The sequence below is a fragment of the Cicer arietinum genome, chromosome 4 (genome assembly GCF_000331145.2).
Source record: "Cicer arietinum cultivar CDC Frontier isolate Library 1 chromosome 4, Cicar.CDCFrontier_v2.0, whole genome shotgun sequence".
NCBI classification, from domain to species: domain Eukaryota; kingdom Viridiplantae; phylum Streptophyta; class Magnoliopsida; order Fabales; family Fabaceae; genus Cicer; species Cicer arietinum.
Genome location: NC_021163.2, coordinates 9,908,272 through 9,926,598, shown reverse-complemented (window position 1 = coordinate 9,926,598; position 18,327 = coordinate 9,908,272). Strand labels below are relative to the sequence as shown.

The 18,327-nt window shown below is 32.2% G+C and overlaps 2 protein-coding genes across 7 annotated transcripts; one reads left to right on the top strand and one right to left on the bottom strand.

Annotated features, from left to right (window-relative positions):
* The first annotated feature begins 2,069 nt into the window (after positions 1–2,069).
* LOC101510366 (uncharacterized) lies at positions 2,070–4,672 on the top strand. 6 transcript variants are annotated; one of them, XM_027334115.2, is made up of 5 exons: positions 2,210–2,430; positions 2,538–2,606; positions 2,777–2,978; positions 4,103–4,229; positions 4,306–4,672. In XM_027334115.2, exons 3-5 carry the CDS (start codon positions 2,812–2,814, stop codon positions 4,381–4,383), a joined length of 372 nt encoding a protein of 123 aa, XP_027189916.1. In that variant the 5' UTR covers positions 2,210–2,430; positions 2,538–2,606; positions 2,777–2,811; the 3' UTR covers positions 4,384–4,672. The 6 variants fall into 6 exon arrangements, with proteins under 6 accessions (XP_004496266.1, XP_027189916.1, XP_004496265.1 ...); XM_004496205.4 differs by having other exon boundaries at positions 2,211–2,430; positions 2,745–2,978; XM_004496209.4 differs by lacking the exons at positions 2,210–2,430; positions 2,538–2,606 and adding an exon at positions 2,070–2,183 and having other exon boundaries at positions 2,745–2,978.
* Positions 4,673–6,242: 1,570 nt separating this feature from the next.
* Positions 6,243–10,601, bottom strand: LOC101512186 (E3 ubiquitin-protein ligase WAV3-like). Its single transcript, XM_004496210.4, has 2 exons — positions 10,013–10,601; positions 6,243–8,647 (listed from the first exon to the last, which is right to left on the bottom strand). The coding sequence occupies exons 1-2, from the start codon at positions 10,241–10,243 to the stop codon at positions 6,692–6,694; spliced, it is 2,187 nt and encodes a 728-aa protein (XP_004496267.1). The 5' UTR covers positions 10,244–10,601; the 3' UTR covers positions 6,243–6,691.
* Positions 10,602–18,327: the final 7,726 nt, after the last annotated feature.

Genomic DNA, 18,327 nt, shown 5'->3' with positions numbered 1-18,327 from the left:
GTTTATGTTTGATTGTATGCCTGTCAAGAATGTGCTTAGTTGGAATGCGATGATTAGGGGATATTGTGAGAATAGACGACCGCACGATGCGTTGAAGTTGTTTTGGGAAATGAGGGGACGTTTGGATGTGGAAATGAATAAAGTGACGGTTGTGAGTGTTCTTCCTGCTGTTGCTGATTTGAGTTCTTTGGATTTGGGTGTTTGGATTCATGGGTTTGTGCAAAGGAACCGACTTGATGAAGATGTTCATGTGTATGCTTTGGTTGATATGTATGCAAAATGTGGGGAAATTGGAAAAGCTAAATTGCTTTTTGAGGAGATGAATGAAAAAGATACATCGTCGTGGAATGCTTTGATAAATGGTTATGGTGTCAATGGTTGTGCGAAGGAAGCGTTAGAAGTATTCGCAGCAATGTTACGGGAAGGATTTGAACCGAATGAGATAACAATGACTAGTGTGTTATCTGCTTGCAACCATTGTGGTTTGGTAGAGGAAGGAAGAAGATGCTTCAAAGAAATGGAGAGATTTGGAATTGTGCCTCAGATTGAGCATTATGGTTGTATGATTGACCTTCTAGGAAGGGTTGGATACTTGGATGAGGCTGAAAATTTGATCTTCTGTGTTGTCGCTCTGTCTGTTGCTTCTTCTGTTTGATTGCTAATCTCTCTAGTGATTTGCTTTGTTGCTTCTCTCTTTGTTTAGTTTGGTTTGATATGATTTAGTTTTGTTTGGTTCTATTTGGTTTGGTTTGTTTGGATTTGGTTTCGTGGTGCTACTTCTTTGGTGGTTCCTATCTGTTGATTTTGATATGGTTGTTGCTCCTTGGTTTGTTTGGTTTTGGTTTCGTGGTGCTACTTCTTTGGTGGTTCCTATCTGTTGATTTTGATATGGTTGTTGCTCCTTGGTTTGTTTGGATTTGGTTTCGTGGTGCTACTTCTTTGGTTGTTCCTATCTGTTGATTTTGATATGGTTGTTGCTCTTTTTTTGATCGCTTCTTTTTCGGTTTGATTTTTTTGTTGGCTTGGTTCTTCTCTTTGATTGTTGCTTCTTCTTTGGTGACATCCCTCTTGTCCCCCCGGCTGTCCAACCACCTCCTGCGATTGTTGATCCTCCTCGTTACCCCTCTCGTCATCATCTTCAGCATAGAATCATTACTCTACCGTTTGTCTCTTCTTCTTTACAGATTGTTGATTTGTTCACAAAGATGCATTCCATTAAACGTTTTCGTTTTTTTTAGTTGACAAACTCTCGATGCTCCATGTTAATGCATCGTGAGTTTGAGGGGAGATGTTAGATAATATTATTAAATATTAGTAGTAAGGGTATTTTAGACAATTCTAGACAATTCTATTCTTTTATATATATACTCATTGTAACCCTATTAACTGGTGGTTTTGGTTCATTCTATGTTATGAAACCCTAGAGTGGTTGTTTCTCTTCTTCCTCTTGCTTTCTCTTTTCTTTGTTAACATGATATCTAGAGCCTATTTCGATCCTCCTTGAAAATGTGTATTTGATTGTGAAGAAAAAGTAAAAAAAAAAAAAAAAGAGAAAACAAAGTGAGAAATAGAAATATTTAATGGAATGTACTCAAAAAAAGAATAGATTTAATAGATTGTTTGATACAATAAAAAAATGGAAAGAAAAAACAAAAAAAATATTTATTATTTTTTAAAGTACATAAATCCCCCTAAATTGAAAACATTTCAATCAAATTGATTTACTTTGTTTTAATTAAATCAAATAATTTATTAAGTCACTTAGTTTTAGATTTTTAGTAATTTTATTCATCAAATTAAATTAGTTAATGGATTAATTTAACGTAGCTGACTATTCTTCCAAATTTTGTAAATTTATTATTGTGACTTTTTTTTTTTCGAATCAGCTAATTAACACATATATAAAAAAGCCAAAATTCAAGACATACCCATAATTTGAAATGACAGGAGACTAAAGATTATCACACAACAAAAATTACATAACAGAAAGCTTCGTACTTTTTATATATAATTATTAAATAAACATAAAATATTTTATCGGTTAGTTATTGCTAGCTATCATTCATAAAATTTGTCTAAATTTTTTTGAAGAAAAATTATTATATATAATTTAAAAATTTAATTTAAATACACCATCGTTTATCGAAGCTATTTGTAAAATTGTCCCCATTCTGGTATTGATGGTATAACTTTTAACAAATTGACTCATGGTTTAATTGAACGATCAAATTTAAAAGTTTGTGCTGTATATGATTGTTTTAATAGAAAAAAATTATTTTATTATTTTTACAAGATCAAATCTCTTATTTTCTTCATCAAACAAACCATTGGGTTGTTTCGAAAATTTCAGTTGACAATTGTTAAAAGAAAGAAACACATTATTTGTTTGTTTTCGTGATCAAATTTCTCGCTCTCTGGGTGTGTTAGTTGGTTGGTGTTCTTTCTTTCTTTATTTCCTTCTTTTGGTTTTCGCATAAACAGTTTAGTTTATTGAGAATCTGTCTTTTTTTTTTTTCTCGGGTAATCGGTAATCTTAGGGAGAATAAGCAGGAGCGAAGAAACCTAACCTAATCCCATCGCGTGTCTGTACTGTGATTGAATTTGAGGTTTTGTTTTGTTTTGTTTAATAATTGCATTTCAAAGTTTTTTTTAGCCTAGATTACTCTATCCTTCTGTCTTGAACGTTACATGTTTGATAAAATGCGTGTGTGAAATGGTGATAGCATTTTAATGAATTTCATCAGGTACCTTCCCTAATTTCTGAGTTATTAAACAGTTGAAAGAAACAAGCACTCTTGTCTAGTGTGATCAATGACTACACTTCAGAGTCAGGGAGGTAAAGAAACTGCAACAGTTGAAAAATCAGCTTCCTCTTTCAAAAGATGGGGTAGAAAAAGCCCTTTTCTTAGATATGGCCTTCCTATGATTTCTCTTACTGTCCTCGGTGCTCTTGGCCTTGGTCATCTTTTGCAAGGCAGGTTAGTCTATCCCTTTTCATTACTTACTATATCTTCTCATTTATTTCCTACTTTCATTTTTCTAATTACTTTACTTCCTTCGTTGTCCTATGTTGAGTGTCACTTCCGCTTATTTCACGTATATTTAAGAAAAATGGAAAATGTATAAATGAGTTTAATAACAATTTTATTAAATTATTGGGTGTTAACTATTATCATAAAAATGCATAATTGAGTATAATGAACTTGAGACTTGAGAGTGGTACCCGTAATATTAATTTAGGCTCTGTTTGGTTGAGGGTAGACGGAAGAGTGGGAATATTTTAAGTAATGTGTTTGGTTCAGTTTTTAAGAGGGGAGGGGAGAGGAGCAAGACTCCTCCTAAAATGATTAATGTTGCATTGAAAACATTAAAGGAATACTCGTTTTGAGGTAGGAGATTGACCTGTGTTTGTGAATTAAAAACTAGTTACATTACATACAATCCAAGGGAGAACAAACAAATTGAGTTAATGTATGATAAATATACAAATATCTTTATAACAACTTATAGCATCGCAGTTGAAATTCATTCACTATGGGGTTGCCCACTTCTCACAGGTGTAGCTCCGTGTTCACCACATGTCACTACTGTACAAAACAAGAGTTCCATCCTGCAACCACACTCTTAAATTTCCGGTCTTGTTAATTTTTCATAGTTAATTAGTGAGTTTAACAATGGGGAGAAGAGATAGCAAACGGAATAAATTAAAATAAGTGGGCCAAAAAGCTGTCCAAACAGCAGGGAGTTTTGTTTTATATTGTTCTGGAACATGCGAGTTTACATTACTACACATTCTGTTTGGTATTGACTATTGAGTTACAATATATAGTTGATCTAATCCTCTATTACTGCAATATTACTGCAATAGCAACGGGACGTAGCATGTGTTTGGAAAAGTATGAAACCACGGATCCCATTCCTGATCATCCCGTACATTATGCTTAAAGCAAACATGCTAGTAGTTTGACTTGGCTTGTGAATGACCTCTTACTTTAGTGCACAGGGACTTTTGTAGTAATTTTTATGTTTCACCAAATCCTCCATTTTTATCTTGTTTTACTCCGTCCTTATTCTGAAGTACAATGCAACTGTTTCTTCCCAGCAAGGACATTGCAAGGGTAAAAGATGATCGGGAATGGGAAATAATTGAAGCAAGAAAAGCACTGTCTAGAACAGGACCAGTAAATGCATACCAGCCAAAAAAGATCTCACTGGAGGATGAGCTAAAGGTTTGTTTTCCCTTTCATTAGCCATTGAGTATAACTAGCATGATCCATAGTTTAACTTTTATTTGGTGTTGCATAGGCTTTGCAACAAAAGGTGGACATTAATGACTATGATTACAAGAAAATTCCTATACCAAAAGAAGACAGGCATGCCTAGACCGGAGTTATGAGCCAGTTTAATTCTCATGTACCCAGCTTAAATCAATTTTTTTAAGGAGTTATGAGCCAGTTCATCTTGCATATGAAGTTATTGTTGTGTGTCTTTAGTGTTTTGACTTTTAACTATGTAACTATGACGTTATGGGGGAGGTAGCTGGGATAAATTCTGGCCATATCTGTGGAATTTTTGGGTATCAAGGATTCTTAAGTACTGTGAGGTGAACAGTAAAAAGGTACATGTTTGGTTCTACTTTAATAATGGTGAAAAAAGAGTAAATGTTTGTTCACTTTCTTGTCATGTTTCGGTTTATCTTTTTATCCTTCTTGCAGTGATTCATATTGACTGTCATAACATAACAATAGTGAAATGCGAATAGAGCCACTTTTGCTGTCACAATTATACGCATGGTTCATATCAGTGTTGTCAAGAAAAATTGCTTGTAGCATTATTCCAAATGGTAATAGAAACAGTGATTTTGGTAAATGTTCTGTGAGTGGGATTGTGGTGATAATATAGAAATGGGTATTAGCATACCTTTGATTTAACTTTTACACAACTCAAGTCGCTTCCCAATGTAATCTTGACTGTGATTAGAAGCTACAAATTTTACCTTCCACTTAGACGTGAGATTGACATCCAATCTGACCTTGAAAACAGACAACCTTTCAAGTATTAAAAGATGTGAGTCACCAATTTTCAGTTGTCTAGTTGCAAACTGAAAGTTGGGCTGGTTTGTAGATGGCGAAGTGATGATTAAATCATCGAACATCACATCGAGATTAGACAAAGGTGCAATCGTTTAGCATTATACAAGAGAACGAGAACACAAAATGACAGAAATTAGTAGAAGAGAATGGACCACACTAACACGGGGGTTCCCTGGATTGGTCCTCAGTGTTGCTCACGTGTAAGTGTGCAGTGCAGAATATCAGTCACATGTGACTTGCATAATTTCCCCAACAAAAAACGACCTACGAACCTATAAACAACCTCGAGTGCTGCGTTAGAAACAACAAAATCTTAGGACCAGTAAGGACCTGGAAAGCATATTTTTTTTCGAAAAATTTCTTGTAACGTGAAGTTTTTGTTTATTCATTCTTCACTTTATGAATTCAAAATTAAGATCTACTGTATTCTATAGTCATTTTAACTCAATTTAAATTACACCATTAACTAACACTTCCATTTATTTCCTTAACCTCAATGTCACCTCTCCATGGTGTAATAGCATCGACTCTACTGAGCAATGACAGTGTGATTTCATCCAAATCCAAACACACTCTTCAGGGTGTGAGGTAACATACAAATTACTAATATTATAGCATAGCAGAATTTAAACAACCAATTGCTTTATGCAAACCGCAACTGTAAGTTGAACATCGTAGAATAGATGTAGAAACTTTTAACAGGTTGCTGCATGCATTTCGAAACAGCAAGTATGATCATTGAGTGAATATACCATGCCCATATAAGTTTTAATCCACGATGAACCAAAACATAATAACCTCAATTAATAAGCAATTATTTTACAATGTATCAACAATTATTAGTTGGTCTACATGGATCAAAATACTAGAGATATGTTTGGATCTGCATTTTCATGGCTGGTCTCAAGCTTGTATTTACAACATGGTACCGAAGCAGTTCAGTAAGCTTTCGACGTGGAAACAAACACGCTCTATGATCAGTTATCTTACTATTGCCCAACATGCCAGAGCAGAGAGAGTTTGATGGAAAGCCTTGAAATTCACAGGCATTTGCTGAATCAAAACCATCATCAAAATGACATAACTGCCCTCTTTACCTTGACATTTTCATGCCAAGATATGCAAAACACAAAAATACTAAATAAAAACTTCTTAAAGAATTGAAAACATATATTATACTGAAGAAATCATCCCAACCATTTGCACAATTACAAACTTTATACCCCAGGTGTCCCAGAATAATAATAAAAAAAGAAGCATTCTTCTTTATGTACACCACCTCCCAAAAACAACATAATATTTAGAGAAAAAGAGAAGTGAAGACAAAAGAATAACCTTAAACCCCCCCAAAATAGAAGAAACATAATGTAGTAAATTCCTATCTACTCCCCTTTTCTCCATTTCTTGTAACCCCCACCACCATTTCCTCACCCTTTATTCATTTATACATTATATTAAACAACAAAATCACAGCTCAAAGTAGTCTTTGTTTATCTCCTCCGTTTACCGCCTTTCCCCCGAGTATTTTATACGCCAAAAAAGAGAAAATCACTGCAAAGGTTAATTTGAAGATGATTTTCGCAAAATCCCTGTTGGATTTACCTTGGGCTTGGTTGTGATCGGTATGACAAAAGCGGCTGTAGAAGCCTCTGACCCGATGGACTACCTAGTAACATAGCCTGAGATCGAGTAAGCATCTCGGCCATTGATGGTGTCTGATATGCTTGAACAAGACTTGAACTATCGGTGGAATCGCCTCTTGCGGTTGCTCTTTGCCACGAGTGTGAACTCAAACCGGAGAGTATATATGCTCTCCCAGATGCTTCATAGACATGCCTACTTGCCATCCGCTCTTGCATTTCCTTGAGCTCAGCATCCAATGCAACACAAAGACGGTCGTGAGATTTAGCGGATACAGTCTCTGAAAGCATCTTCCGACAATTTTCAAGGATTAATACTGCTCCAGTTAGATCTCCATTTTCAGCTGCGGTTCGTGCCTGTGCCATCGCCTCTGCTGCTTGAAGCCTATTGTATTGTCTGTCCACTTCAAGAGACATTACAACCTCCACAGCTATTTCAGGCCTCTGGATCTTCACTACATCACTTTCCAATGATGCCGTCTCCTGAGTCAAGGGATCCTTGTAAACACATTTGACCTTTATCAACGATGTTTCGTTACTAGACGTAGCTGGAACATTAACTGAAACTAGAAAATCCCTCTCTTCGTCAGCATACAAGTCCCCAACATCGATAAATCCTTTGCGCCCATCAGCCATCAAACGGCTCGGGTAACTTCCTGCTTTGAGTGAAACAAGACTGAGATCCTGGTGTACACACTCAATTGCCACTTGCAACTCTTGAATAACAACACTAAGGAGTCCTCCAATGCATTGTGCAAATGCATCCTGTAACACAGCTTCAGTTTCGATGAATGAAAATGTGCCGCCGGAGATCTCCGAAATTGAGTGCATTGATGAAGCATCATGGTCTGCACCAAATCCAAAAGCATGCACAGGAATTTGAAATCCTGAATTATCGCGACCACTGACGGAAGTAGGCAGAAGCAAATGGTAATTTGGTTGAGGCTGGTCGGTTCCAGAGCCACCAACAGTGTAATTATCCTGCCCATCTGACAAAAGAATAATGTTCGCAACTGGATTCTTTTCTTTTCGGTCTTCCATGATCTTAGCACCTTTTCTCAGACCTTCGGCAATATTGGTACCCCCACTTGCAACCAAAGAATTAACAGCTTGCAGTGCCAGCTGTCGCCCCGAATCAGTCATTCTACACAGTGGAAAGAGGCGGCGAGCTGTGGAAGAGAAAGCAATAACAGAAAGCCGGTCATTGGAGCCTAGATTCTGTATAACAAATCCCATAGCCCTTTTTAGCAGTGCAAGCTTAGTTCCCGCCATGCTACCGCTGATGTCAAGCACAGTGACCAAGTCAACAGGAGCACGCGGAGTCTGCGAAATCGGTGTCAAGCTAGCTTGGTTTCTGCTAAGGTTTTGTTTTTTGGCGGCAGCAGCTACTGCAGCTGTAGCTTTGAGATGAACCAAAACTGTGAAGCTAGAATAAGTATTGGACCTTCGAGCGGAAGACACTTCCGGGTACATTTTAATCTCCATGGCTCGAACGGCGTTAATATCTTCAGTACTCTTACTGCAAGTACTTCTCTTGGAAATTGCATGTTCATGATTCAATGTTTCATCATCATCGAATATGCCTGGCTCAGAAGCCTGATAAAGTGGCACAATATGCCGCCTATTCAGATCCCGGCGAGGATGAGGCAGAGGTAGGCGGTGGACCACAGCCATCAAAGCATCATTTTGGGGCCAATTTATTGGACTTGGTGTTACTGTGCCTTGGATAGGATCCAAGCTGGAACCCGACAACGGTATTTCCTTCCACTTTGCTCGGCACACCGGACATACTTGGTTCCCATGTTTTACGTTTGAAGCAATACAGTGGAAATGGAAGGAATGTGAACATTCTGCAGTGAATATAGCTTGGCCAGATCCTTGCTTCATTTTGGCTAAACATATTGCGCATGTTTGCTGAACAGTTGAAAAATAAAAGCTTGTTAGAACTTATACACTTCAGTTTCAGTGAAAATTATTTTACAGTTGTTCTGCTTCATGGCTCATGCATGTAAAGCATAATCAAATTCAAAATTTAGTAAACAAACACAATAAGCATAATCAAATTCAAAATTTGAGACTGAGTGTACGAGTTGAGCTTCCAACATGAAATAGATTCGGACACCACAATAAGTTCAATCGAATTCACAATACAAAAACCAAATGCACATGTAAGTTTAGTTTCCAAACTACTGCGCAAATTATATTCCACTATTTTGACTGCAAAAGCTTATATTCCAAGGGAATACGTCTCAAATCTTGGAATGAAATGTTGCAAAAAAAAAGTCACAACATTAAACATATAATAGACATAATAGTGAATAATATTTACTATCAAGAAGTAATTCGTTAACACTGTTGATCCAAGCAATTCTGACAAATATGAAATAGTCACATAATTTGAATATTCAAGAAATCAGTTCTATCCTAGTCCTCAAAAACTGTTAATACGGCTTGACTAAACGAACAAGCCAACTAAATCCATCATATCAATATCATGGTTGCTTTTTCAAAAATAAATAAACATTGACCAACCAATAAAAACAAAAAGAGGAAAAAATCACAATTAACGGCCTAAAACTTCAACATTTAGAAATATTATCATTAAAGAAAATGAAATTAGTTAAGAATTGTTTATATTTTAAACAAGTGGTTAGACTCAAGTGGCTAATGAACTTCACTTTAGGACAAATTGTTTAGGAGAAACCGAGTCGGAATACAGGAACAATCTTTACTCATGTTTTGCTCACTTGTCGGAGGAACTCTGGATTATGAAGGCCCTTTTTAAGAAACATAATTTTTTTTTACATATACCTGAGAATAAGAGTAGTACAATTGAGTCCTTGAATTTTCAAATTCATTTCGTATTACCCCCCAAACAAATTCAAATGATTTAACAACTAAACCATAAATTGCACATGGGGAGCAAGCGCCGCAGTACCAGTTTACTTCCAATGAAACTATTCCAAATGAAGAAAATCAAGAATATTATATGTACCAAAAAAACAAAAACAAAAAAATCTATTCAAACATATAATTATTCATCCCTCACAATTATTCAAACTAAAAACAAATTCTTTATATGGTTAAAAAGTTTAAGCAGCAACCACAATAATGTTTTCCATTTTGCACATTCATACAACTTGAAGATTCTAGCAAACAAACAAAATTAAAACTTATAAAAAATAAAAATAAAAAATTGAGAGAGAAGAGAGAGAGAGAGAGAGAGAAGCATCTTTTAACAACTAACTAAAAAGTGGATAATCAAAGAGAGACACAAACCTTGGACGATTTGCTACTACTTTTGGAGAGTCTCAAACCGTGAAAAGAAGAAACCGGCGTAGTTGGGCGAGAAGAACCCTTCTCCCAGTTCGCCGGCGAGAGAAGAGCGGCGTCGGAAAGCCTCTCGGAAACGAGCGTGGAAGGCGGAAAATCGTCGTCTAAGGTTCTTGGAACGAACATGCAGAGATTAAGACCAAGAGCAACTTTTGCTTTCTTCCATTTACTTCCCATTGTTTGAAAGATCTCAAAACAACGCAGCCCAGAAAGCAAAACCCTCTTAACTTTGCTCCTTCAACAAAACCCAGATCTCAAATGATAAAAAGCTTCGACCTTTGTAATAAGAGAGAGAGAGAGAGAGAGAGAGAGAGAGAGAGAGAGAGGAAATGGGGTTTTATGAAAAGTAGTAACAGGGCACGAAAAACGAGGTAGAGAGATTTATTTTTGAGCTTATGAAAATGAAAATGAAAATGGTTGTTGAGAAGAGAAGAGAAGAGAGATTAGTAGTAGATGCGATATTAAATTGTTTTAGATTTTGTTGTTGACATTTATGGACTTGGACAATGTTATGTTATGTGTGTGAGGATTTTGACCTGTTATTTCTTGGGGTCCCTTTTTAAGACTAAAGAGAGACTAAAAAGCTACTATAAAATTATTTTTTTTAAAATCAAAAATTAAAAAGAAAAGCAAGTTTTTTTTTGGTTGAATGGGAGAAAAGTAGGATGCTTTATTATCCTCTTTACTTGTATCATATCATCATGTCTCAGTTTCTTTATTATTATCCCTCTTTTTCTCTCTTTGCATTCTCATTCACCTCTACAGTGTTTGTTTATCATAATCACTTTTTTTATTTCTTATGTGATATTAGGATGAATATCTTTTTCATTTTTTTTTTTTAAAATGTATACTCAAATACACCTCTAACAAACATTAATTTCAAATATCATATTTACCTCCATCTTCTAAATTTAAAAATTAAAATTTTAAATTCTCAATAAACTTTAGATTCACTAAATCTATGAAACCTATAATTTACTAAATCTAAGAAACCTATAACTTTTTATTTTTTAAAATTAGTATATTTTAATAGATATAGTTTTAACTATATAAAATTGAATAAGTTAACTTAAATAAGTGAATTGAAACTTACACTTGGTTCAATAAAAATAGATGCAATTAAAAAAAATATTAATTTTAAGCAAGTTGGTTTGTCAAAAACTATTTTTTTTATTTAAATTAATTAGTCAACTAAAACTCAACATAATCTAACAATCATTACATAAATAATAAAACTTAAATATTATATTATAATTCTTCGTTTAAAATTTTTATCTTTATCCAACATAATTCTTCATTTCAAAAAAAAATCATTATATTTGTTTCATTAGTATTGTAATTTTAAAATATTTTAAAGTATATAAAAAATATTTGAATCCATTAAATATTAAATTATTATATTTATATTTTTAAAAGTTTTGTTCAAAAAAAGAAATGGTAGAGGTGAGAAATAGAGAACCTCGTAACCCCTTATTTATATTGGTGCCACTGCCCACAATCAAATAAGCTTAAGCCACCTCAATATCAGCTCTCAAATCTAATGTAAGGTAGTGATATTACTTTTTAGGGTGGGCAGAATCAAACTTGATCGATGAAAATTGCTCTTCAATTATTGCAATCTATGGTCTAAAGTCAAATATCCTTTAAAGCCCTTTCTCCTTTTGTGAAAGGGTAAATAGGTAATATAAGTGGTAATTTTTGTATATGCCTCTCTCTTTCTTTTCACTAATTATTAGTGCTGAAATGGAATATTTGTCAAATTGTTTAGTGGAACAGTGGAAGAGTGGCAACATGCTATAATCTCTTTTTACAAGACCTGATTATATATTAGATATTATATATAAAATTATCAAAGAGTTTATTTTATTTATTTTTTACTAGAAAAAAAACCTATTAAATATCCCTCATTTGGTGTGTATATGAACTGGCATGGCCCTCTTATGCATCATGATGGATGATTGTATTGTATGGCATGAGTCAAAATGGTTGGATTTTTCTTAATCATGAAAACACAAAAATGAAATGTTTTCTTTTTTCATCCTTCACAATTCACATGAGATGATGATAAGTATGGCACACGTGCACATCATCACAACAGTTGTTTTGGGGTTGACATTAGTGCCTGCCAGTAGATATGATCATCACATGCATTGAATTTTTACTTTTTAAATAAAAAAATTGAGTTGATTCAATTAATGGTAAAATTGATTTAGGAGGTTGACTAAACTATATTATGATTGTAAATTTGTAATAGACCGTAATGTTCGGCGTGTAAGCCTAATAATAATTTGCAATACATACTATAGCACTTTTTTAATTTATAGATTTTCAAAACCAAATCAATTTAAGTTCTGTGCAAGGAAGAAAAATGATACTATTTGTCAAAATGTTAACTCAAAAACAAAATAGGAGAAGGTCCACTTATTTTATTGGTGAGTGTGCAGGACATTTTTGGATAGTTTCCGGCAATTACGTTTTGATAGATATTGATTAAATCTTACCTAAAAAACATATTAAATTCTATTATTATTATATTATTATTATTATTTTATTTAATTTTATACAGTTGAAAATTTGTTTAAATTTAAACACATATTTAATTTGATATTCACACTGAATCATTGTAATTTTATCAAAACTATATAATATAATTTCAACAAAATTGCTTCTATCACGGTGAGTGATTTTCGATTATCTATAGGCTATAATAAAGAGAATAAATTTACTGATTTTTATTTAATTTGAAGAATCTTATATTATTTTAATGAAGAGATGGAAAATATTTGGTGCAGAACATCTACCATAACATTCAGTAAAAAATGTGGGGTAGAGGAGGGTCACTATATGTACATCAAAAAATTATGTACCCAAAGTGTTGACCATGAAAATATATCTTTATTTTATTTATTCTTTTCTCTATATAGTTTTCTTTTAGAAAATAAAAATCGTAGTACGCGATTAAATTGATATATTTGGATGATGAAATTCGGAAAATTCAAACTATATATAGCTAGCGACTAGGCCATATATGGTTATATATATAGATTAGGAGTACAATATTTTTATAATGAAGTCTCCTGCAAAGTTTTTTCCTTGAAGAATGCAAAGTATTTGTCCTGCTTCATATATATTATATATATTATTCTAATATTATGAAAACCTATATATTCTCGGTCAATGGTACCACACTGGCATCTCAAATTTGGCATTGAATTGTCCAAATCTAGAGCCTGGAAAATTGAAATTTTCAGCATTAAAAAAAAACGATTAATTAGAAGAATTTTATATACAAATTTTACATGGTGGTGGAATAGCAACATGTGATTTTCTTTTAGAAAGGAAAGAAAAACTGACGTAGAAAAATCTTATCGTCGACCTTCCAGTCCCATACCATCTCACTTAACTCAGTCATTTTCATAAATGATTGATTTGTTAGCTTTTTCTTATAAAAATAAGTTTAATTTCCACTCAATTATCATATTATAAAATTTATAAATAATATTAAAGAAGTCATTAAATATAATTATATAAGTTAATATTGGACAATGAACATATCTTAAAAGTAAAATATTAAATATTATGTATATCATAATAATTAGGACTAAAAGAATTTTAGGGGATGGAGAGCGGCTAGAGTCCACCCATAGATCCGTTTATTTTAATTCAAAACATTAAAAAATAAGATATTGGTTTTAATTAAGGAAACATTTGCGATGCAGTGGAAATGGCAGGAGAATATATGCTTTAGTGGATTATTAGTTATTTCAATCATATTCATTCAATGTTTTTGAGTTTTGAAAAATTATTTTAGCCACGTAAGATATAATTGAGTTATTATTTATTCTTTTTAGATGTTTTACAATGCTGTCTAAACTTGTATTAGACAGACGATTAATTATGATGTATGCATGATAAAATAGTTTAGATACACTGTATTGGTTTTATCATTGTATTATAGAAAATTGTTCTAAAATTATACCATTTAAATATGACGGTTAAAGTTCATCGAAAATAAGGTACGACAAATTGGCAATCACTAAAGAATCTTAAAGGATAATTTTTTTGTAAAAGGACAGAAAAATATGAGATGAAGGTGAAAGGTGAGAAGAGCTGAGAGGATTTCGTAAAGTTCAGAGTTTTGATGCAGTATGCAAACTAGACAAAATCATCTATTTATAGAAGAATTTTGCAACCGAGTGGAACAGAAAACATGTCTAAGTTTGACCAGATCTATGAAACTGTCGTACGAAAATCGAGAGAAATTAAACATGGATCAGATCGATTGTTAACTTGATGAATGACATAAGAAAAACAAGTAGAAAAATAAAAATAAAAACACACTAAAAAATTATTTTATTTTTTCAGATACTAAAAAATAATACACCCCAAACCCAAAAAATTATTTGATTTGAGAGTGTTTTCTCTCATTCTCAAAATTAGGTATCCCTTTGAGTACATTCAATGATCATATCTCTACCTAATGTTTTATATCTCTTCTTCTATCATTTTTTAATTTGCACAACACTAACTCTAACTTTCAAACACGCTTGAATTACAATAATCATTTCCAAATATGGCAACCATTTGAAAAATGAAGAACCTTTGAAATTTGGTGCGTTATGCCTACAAAGCATATACTTATGGATAGTGCATACCAACAATGCCTAGTGGGTTTGTTTGAAATGCAAACTAGATTTCTTTTGAAAATATATGGATCAATTCAGGTTCCCATTTGACGTATATGTAGTTGGTCTATTGGGGGAATCATATCAAAAAGGATTATTATTTGCGCTACCCTTTGTATTGATCTTCCATCAAAGAATCTCTATAAGGTAATGATAACTTTTTATGCACTAAGCTAAATTAAATAACATCCATTTATGAAATGGAATAGGAAGACCAAATTAAATGATATTTGATTAGCTTTTGAGTTGTGTTACCTATTCCAACTTACTTTACTCTCTCAAAAGACCACCTTTTAAGATAAAAGAAAAAAAAGCCCAATCTTTCTAGTATGCAAAAAGTTATTCCTCTCCCCCACAAAAAAACATCAATAAGGAACAAAGAAAGTGACTAGTACTTTTTTAATTTACTCCCTCCTTTTAAGGGCACACACATGACTCACACATCTTAAGGAAGAGGTTGTGTTCAATTGTTTGTGTGCAAGAGTGTGTGTGTCATGACTCATGAGTAGAACTTCTTCCTATAGCAATGAGTGGTGAAGCATTAAGAGAGAATCCTCATGAAACCCTTTGTGGGGAGAGAGGATAGGATTCCCTTTAGCTAGCTACCTCCAAAATTGCCACACTTTATGGCTAAGTCAACGAGAAAGCTGAACCTTTTTTAATTAGTGTGCTAGGGAACCTCTATTCTCATGGTGCCTCCCACTTTTGTAATTATTCAAGACAGTATAAGATACTATACTTATATCTTTTTAATCCATTACTTCCAAAAACATTATGATTAATTATTAAATCAAACTAAAATAACAAAGCATATATTCCATATCAACCAAAATATGTGGATAAGATGATCTCAACTAACATATGATTTGAAGTTTAAACTCATAGAACTTAAAAAATACAAGAGCACTAAACCCTTGAAGGATAATTTGACTCGTGTTATGCTATTTAATTTAAGAGATTAATATTCGTAATTAAGCACAATGATATTTAAGTTATATTATTAAAAACATATTCCATGTTGAAAAATATTTTCTTTAACAAAATGTGTTTTGTCTTGTTATTACTCTGCAATTTTCAACAAAAAGCGACTCTAATAAATTAGAATTTGATCACGAGATAAATAAAATTTAATTATAAATTATTTCAACTAAAATTTTAACCATACTATCAATCAATCTAATTTAAACTAGAATCATTTAGTTAATAAAATCATGTTTAAACTCATCGTGAAAGAATATATATGCATATTTAAAGCTATTATTAGTCTTTTTTTTTTCTTTTTCATTTTGTCCATAAAGCCAAGATATTATTACAAGTAATAATTTATTATATATTATTATCATTGTTTAATTATTTACTATTTAATTTGATGTGTGAAAATAAATAATAAGTGATCTAAATCAATAGATTTTAAAATTATGCTAACCCATGAAGGCATAAATTATTCTCATAAAACCAACTTATAAAATGAAAATATCTCTCTATAAACTCAGTTGAGATCTTTAACTTTAATTTATATGGGATTTGTATTTTTTTTCTTCTTTCAATTCTTGTATCCGCCAAAAGAGTACAGCCAACCAACAATGGTTTTTGTTAATTATGATGTCACATGTATTGATAATCAAACAAGTCAAACCTAATCCATACATTATGTGGGTCCATATGTTCAAAATAATTATCCGAGATTGAAAAAAACCCTCTTTTTCTCGCCTTTATTTTCTTCCTTTTATATTTTTTTTCATACTTTAATTTGTACTAGCTAGCTTAAATGTTTGCTTGTTTACATTACTGCACCCAAACACATCAAAAGCCTGTCAAGACCCAAAACATGCGAAGTTCATGCAAATCTTTGACATAGAAACCCCATTGGACCTCTAAATTTTCATGTGTTAGAGTGAATTTATTTTCATGTAGTACACATGCATTTCTTTTGTTCTCTACTATGCCATATTGTTAACTTTGAGGAGACTTTTTTATTGATTGATATAATTGAGGACACCATAGCCTCCAACACTCCCTCATAAAAAATGGGTAAGAAAATGAAAGAAAGACCCTTTTCAATAATAGCATTTGAAAAGGGAAAGGAAAAAGTGGAAAATAAGATAGGTAGAATTTGTATCTTCTATTGTATATTAAACTTTTCAACAAACGCGCCTTAGATAAATGGAAAACTTTTCATAAAAGAACTATTTTTTTTTTCAATTATATTATTGGTATTTATTTTATTTTCCCTCGTGATTTTGACAAGGATTATTTGTGAAGGAGAAAAGGGAATGTTTATACTCGGAGTTAATTGTTTTGTATTTATTTGCCTTGTGTCTTGCCATCTTCCCAAGCATGCTGGGCCATATTTCATAGCTCAATTCTCATCTTCATTTTCAGTCCAGCCCAAACAAACTGAAGAGTGGGCTCCATAAGTGCATTTAGCTTCTTCATAAACTGATGCTGTTCCCCAAAATACGGCAGTTTTCAATATTCCATATTTATTTGTATGAAAAATACTATCAAAAGTATGATTTTGGTAGTATTTACCAAACATTACCTTCTTTATATACTAAACATTACAAAATTTAACCCTACTCGAACGATTATAACATATCCTCACAAATTTTCTAAATATCAAAATTATTTCTAATTACATTTAAATATATTTTAAAAATTTGAGTTTTTCAAAAATATGAAACGTTTTCACTTTAGGAGATAATATTATAAATGTGTTTTAAAATATAAAATTTAAATTTATTAGAACACGAAACTTCCCCTCTCCACCAGATTCTAAATTTATTCTGAAAAATAAAATTTAATTTTTTTAAAATATAAATTATGTTAATTATAATAAAAAGTAATTTAATAATTTAAAGAAATATTTAGCGTAGGGTATAATAATGACGGAGGTAAAGAGATTTCTTTTTTAAACATCACATTAGACTTTATATGCAAATTCTAATAAGGAATATGATTCACTTAGAATTAATTATAAAAAAATGTTTAAACTCCAACTATTAAAATTGTTGTTTATAAAAGTAAATGCTATCGATTATTTTTATTTTATGAATAAAACAGAAATTTAAATAATACTTATTTAATAATATATATATATATATAAAGATTAAAAAAATTATGAAAATTAATATATATTAAATAACTCAAAAAATTAGTGCATAGTAAAACTCGCCGACTTTATTACCCAAGAGTCCACGTCATTTTTCAAGTTAAATTGACTAAAAATTAAGAGTCCACATCATTTTTCAAGCTAAATTGACTAAAAATTATTGTAGTTTGTCCCCCCACACCAACAACCCTAATATAATTGAAAGAAATTGTTCAAGTATTTTAATACAAACTAAATTTTATTATTAGACTTTGGTATTCTTATTTGGCATAGGCTCTACCAGTACATGTGGTACATCACTTATTAACCCATAAACGGAAATCTCATAAACTTATTCTATTGTACTACCAAAACAGATATATTAACATTGGTTTAAATTGTAAATTAGTAAACTTTGATATCATTTTTCTTGGCAATTCTCGAATACATCTTCGAAGTAACCAATCTCATATATATAAATTAAG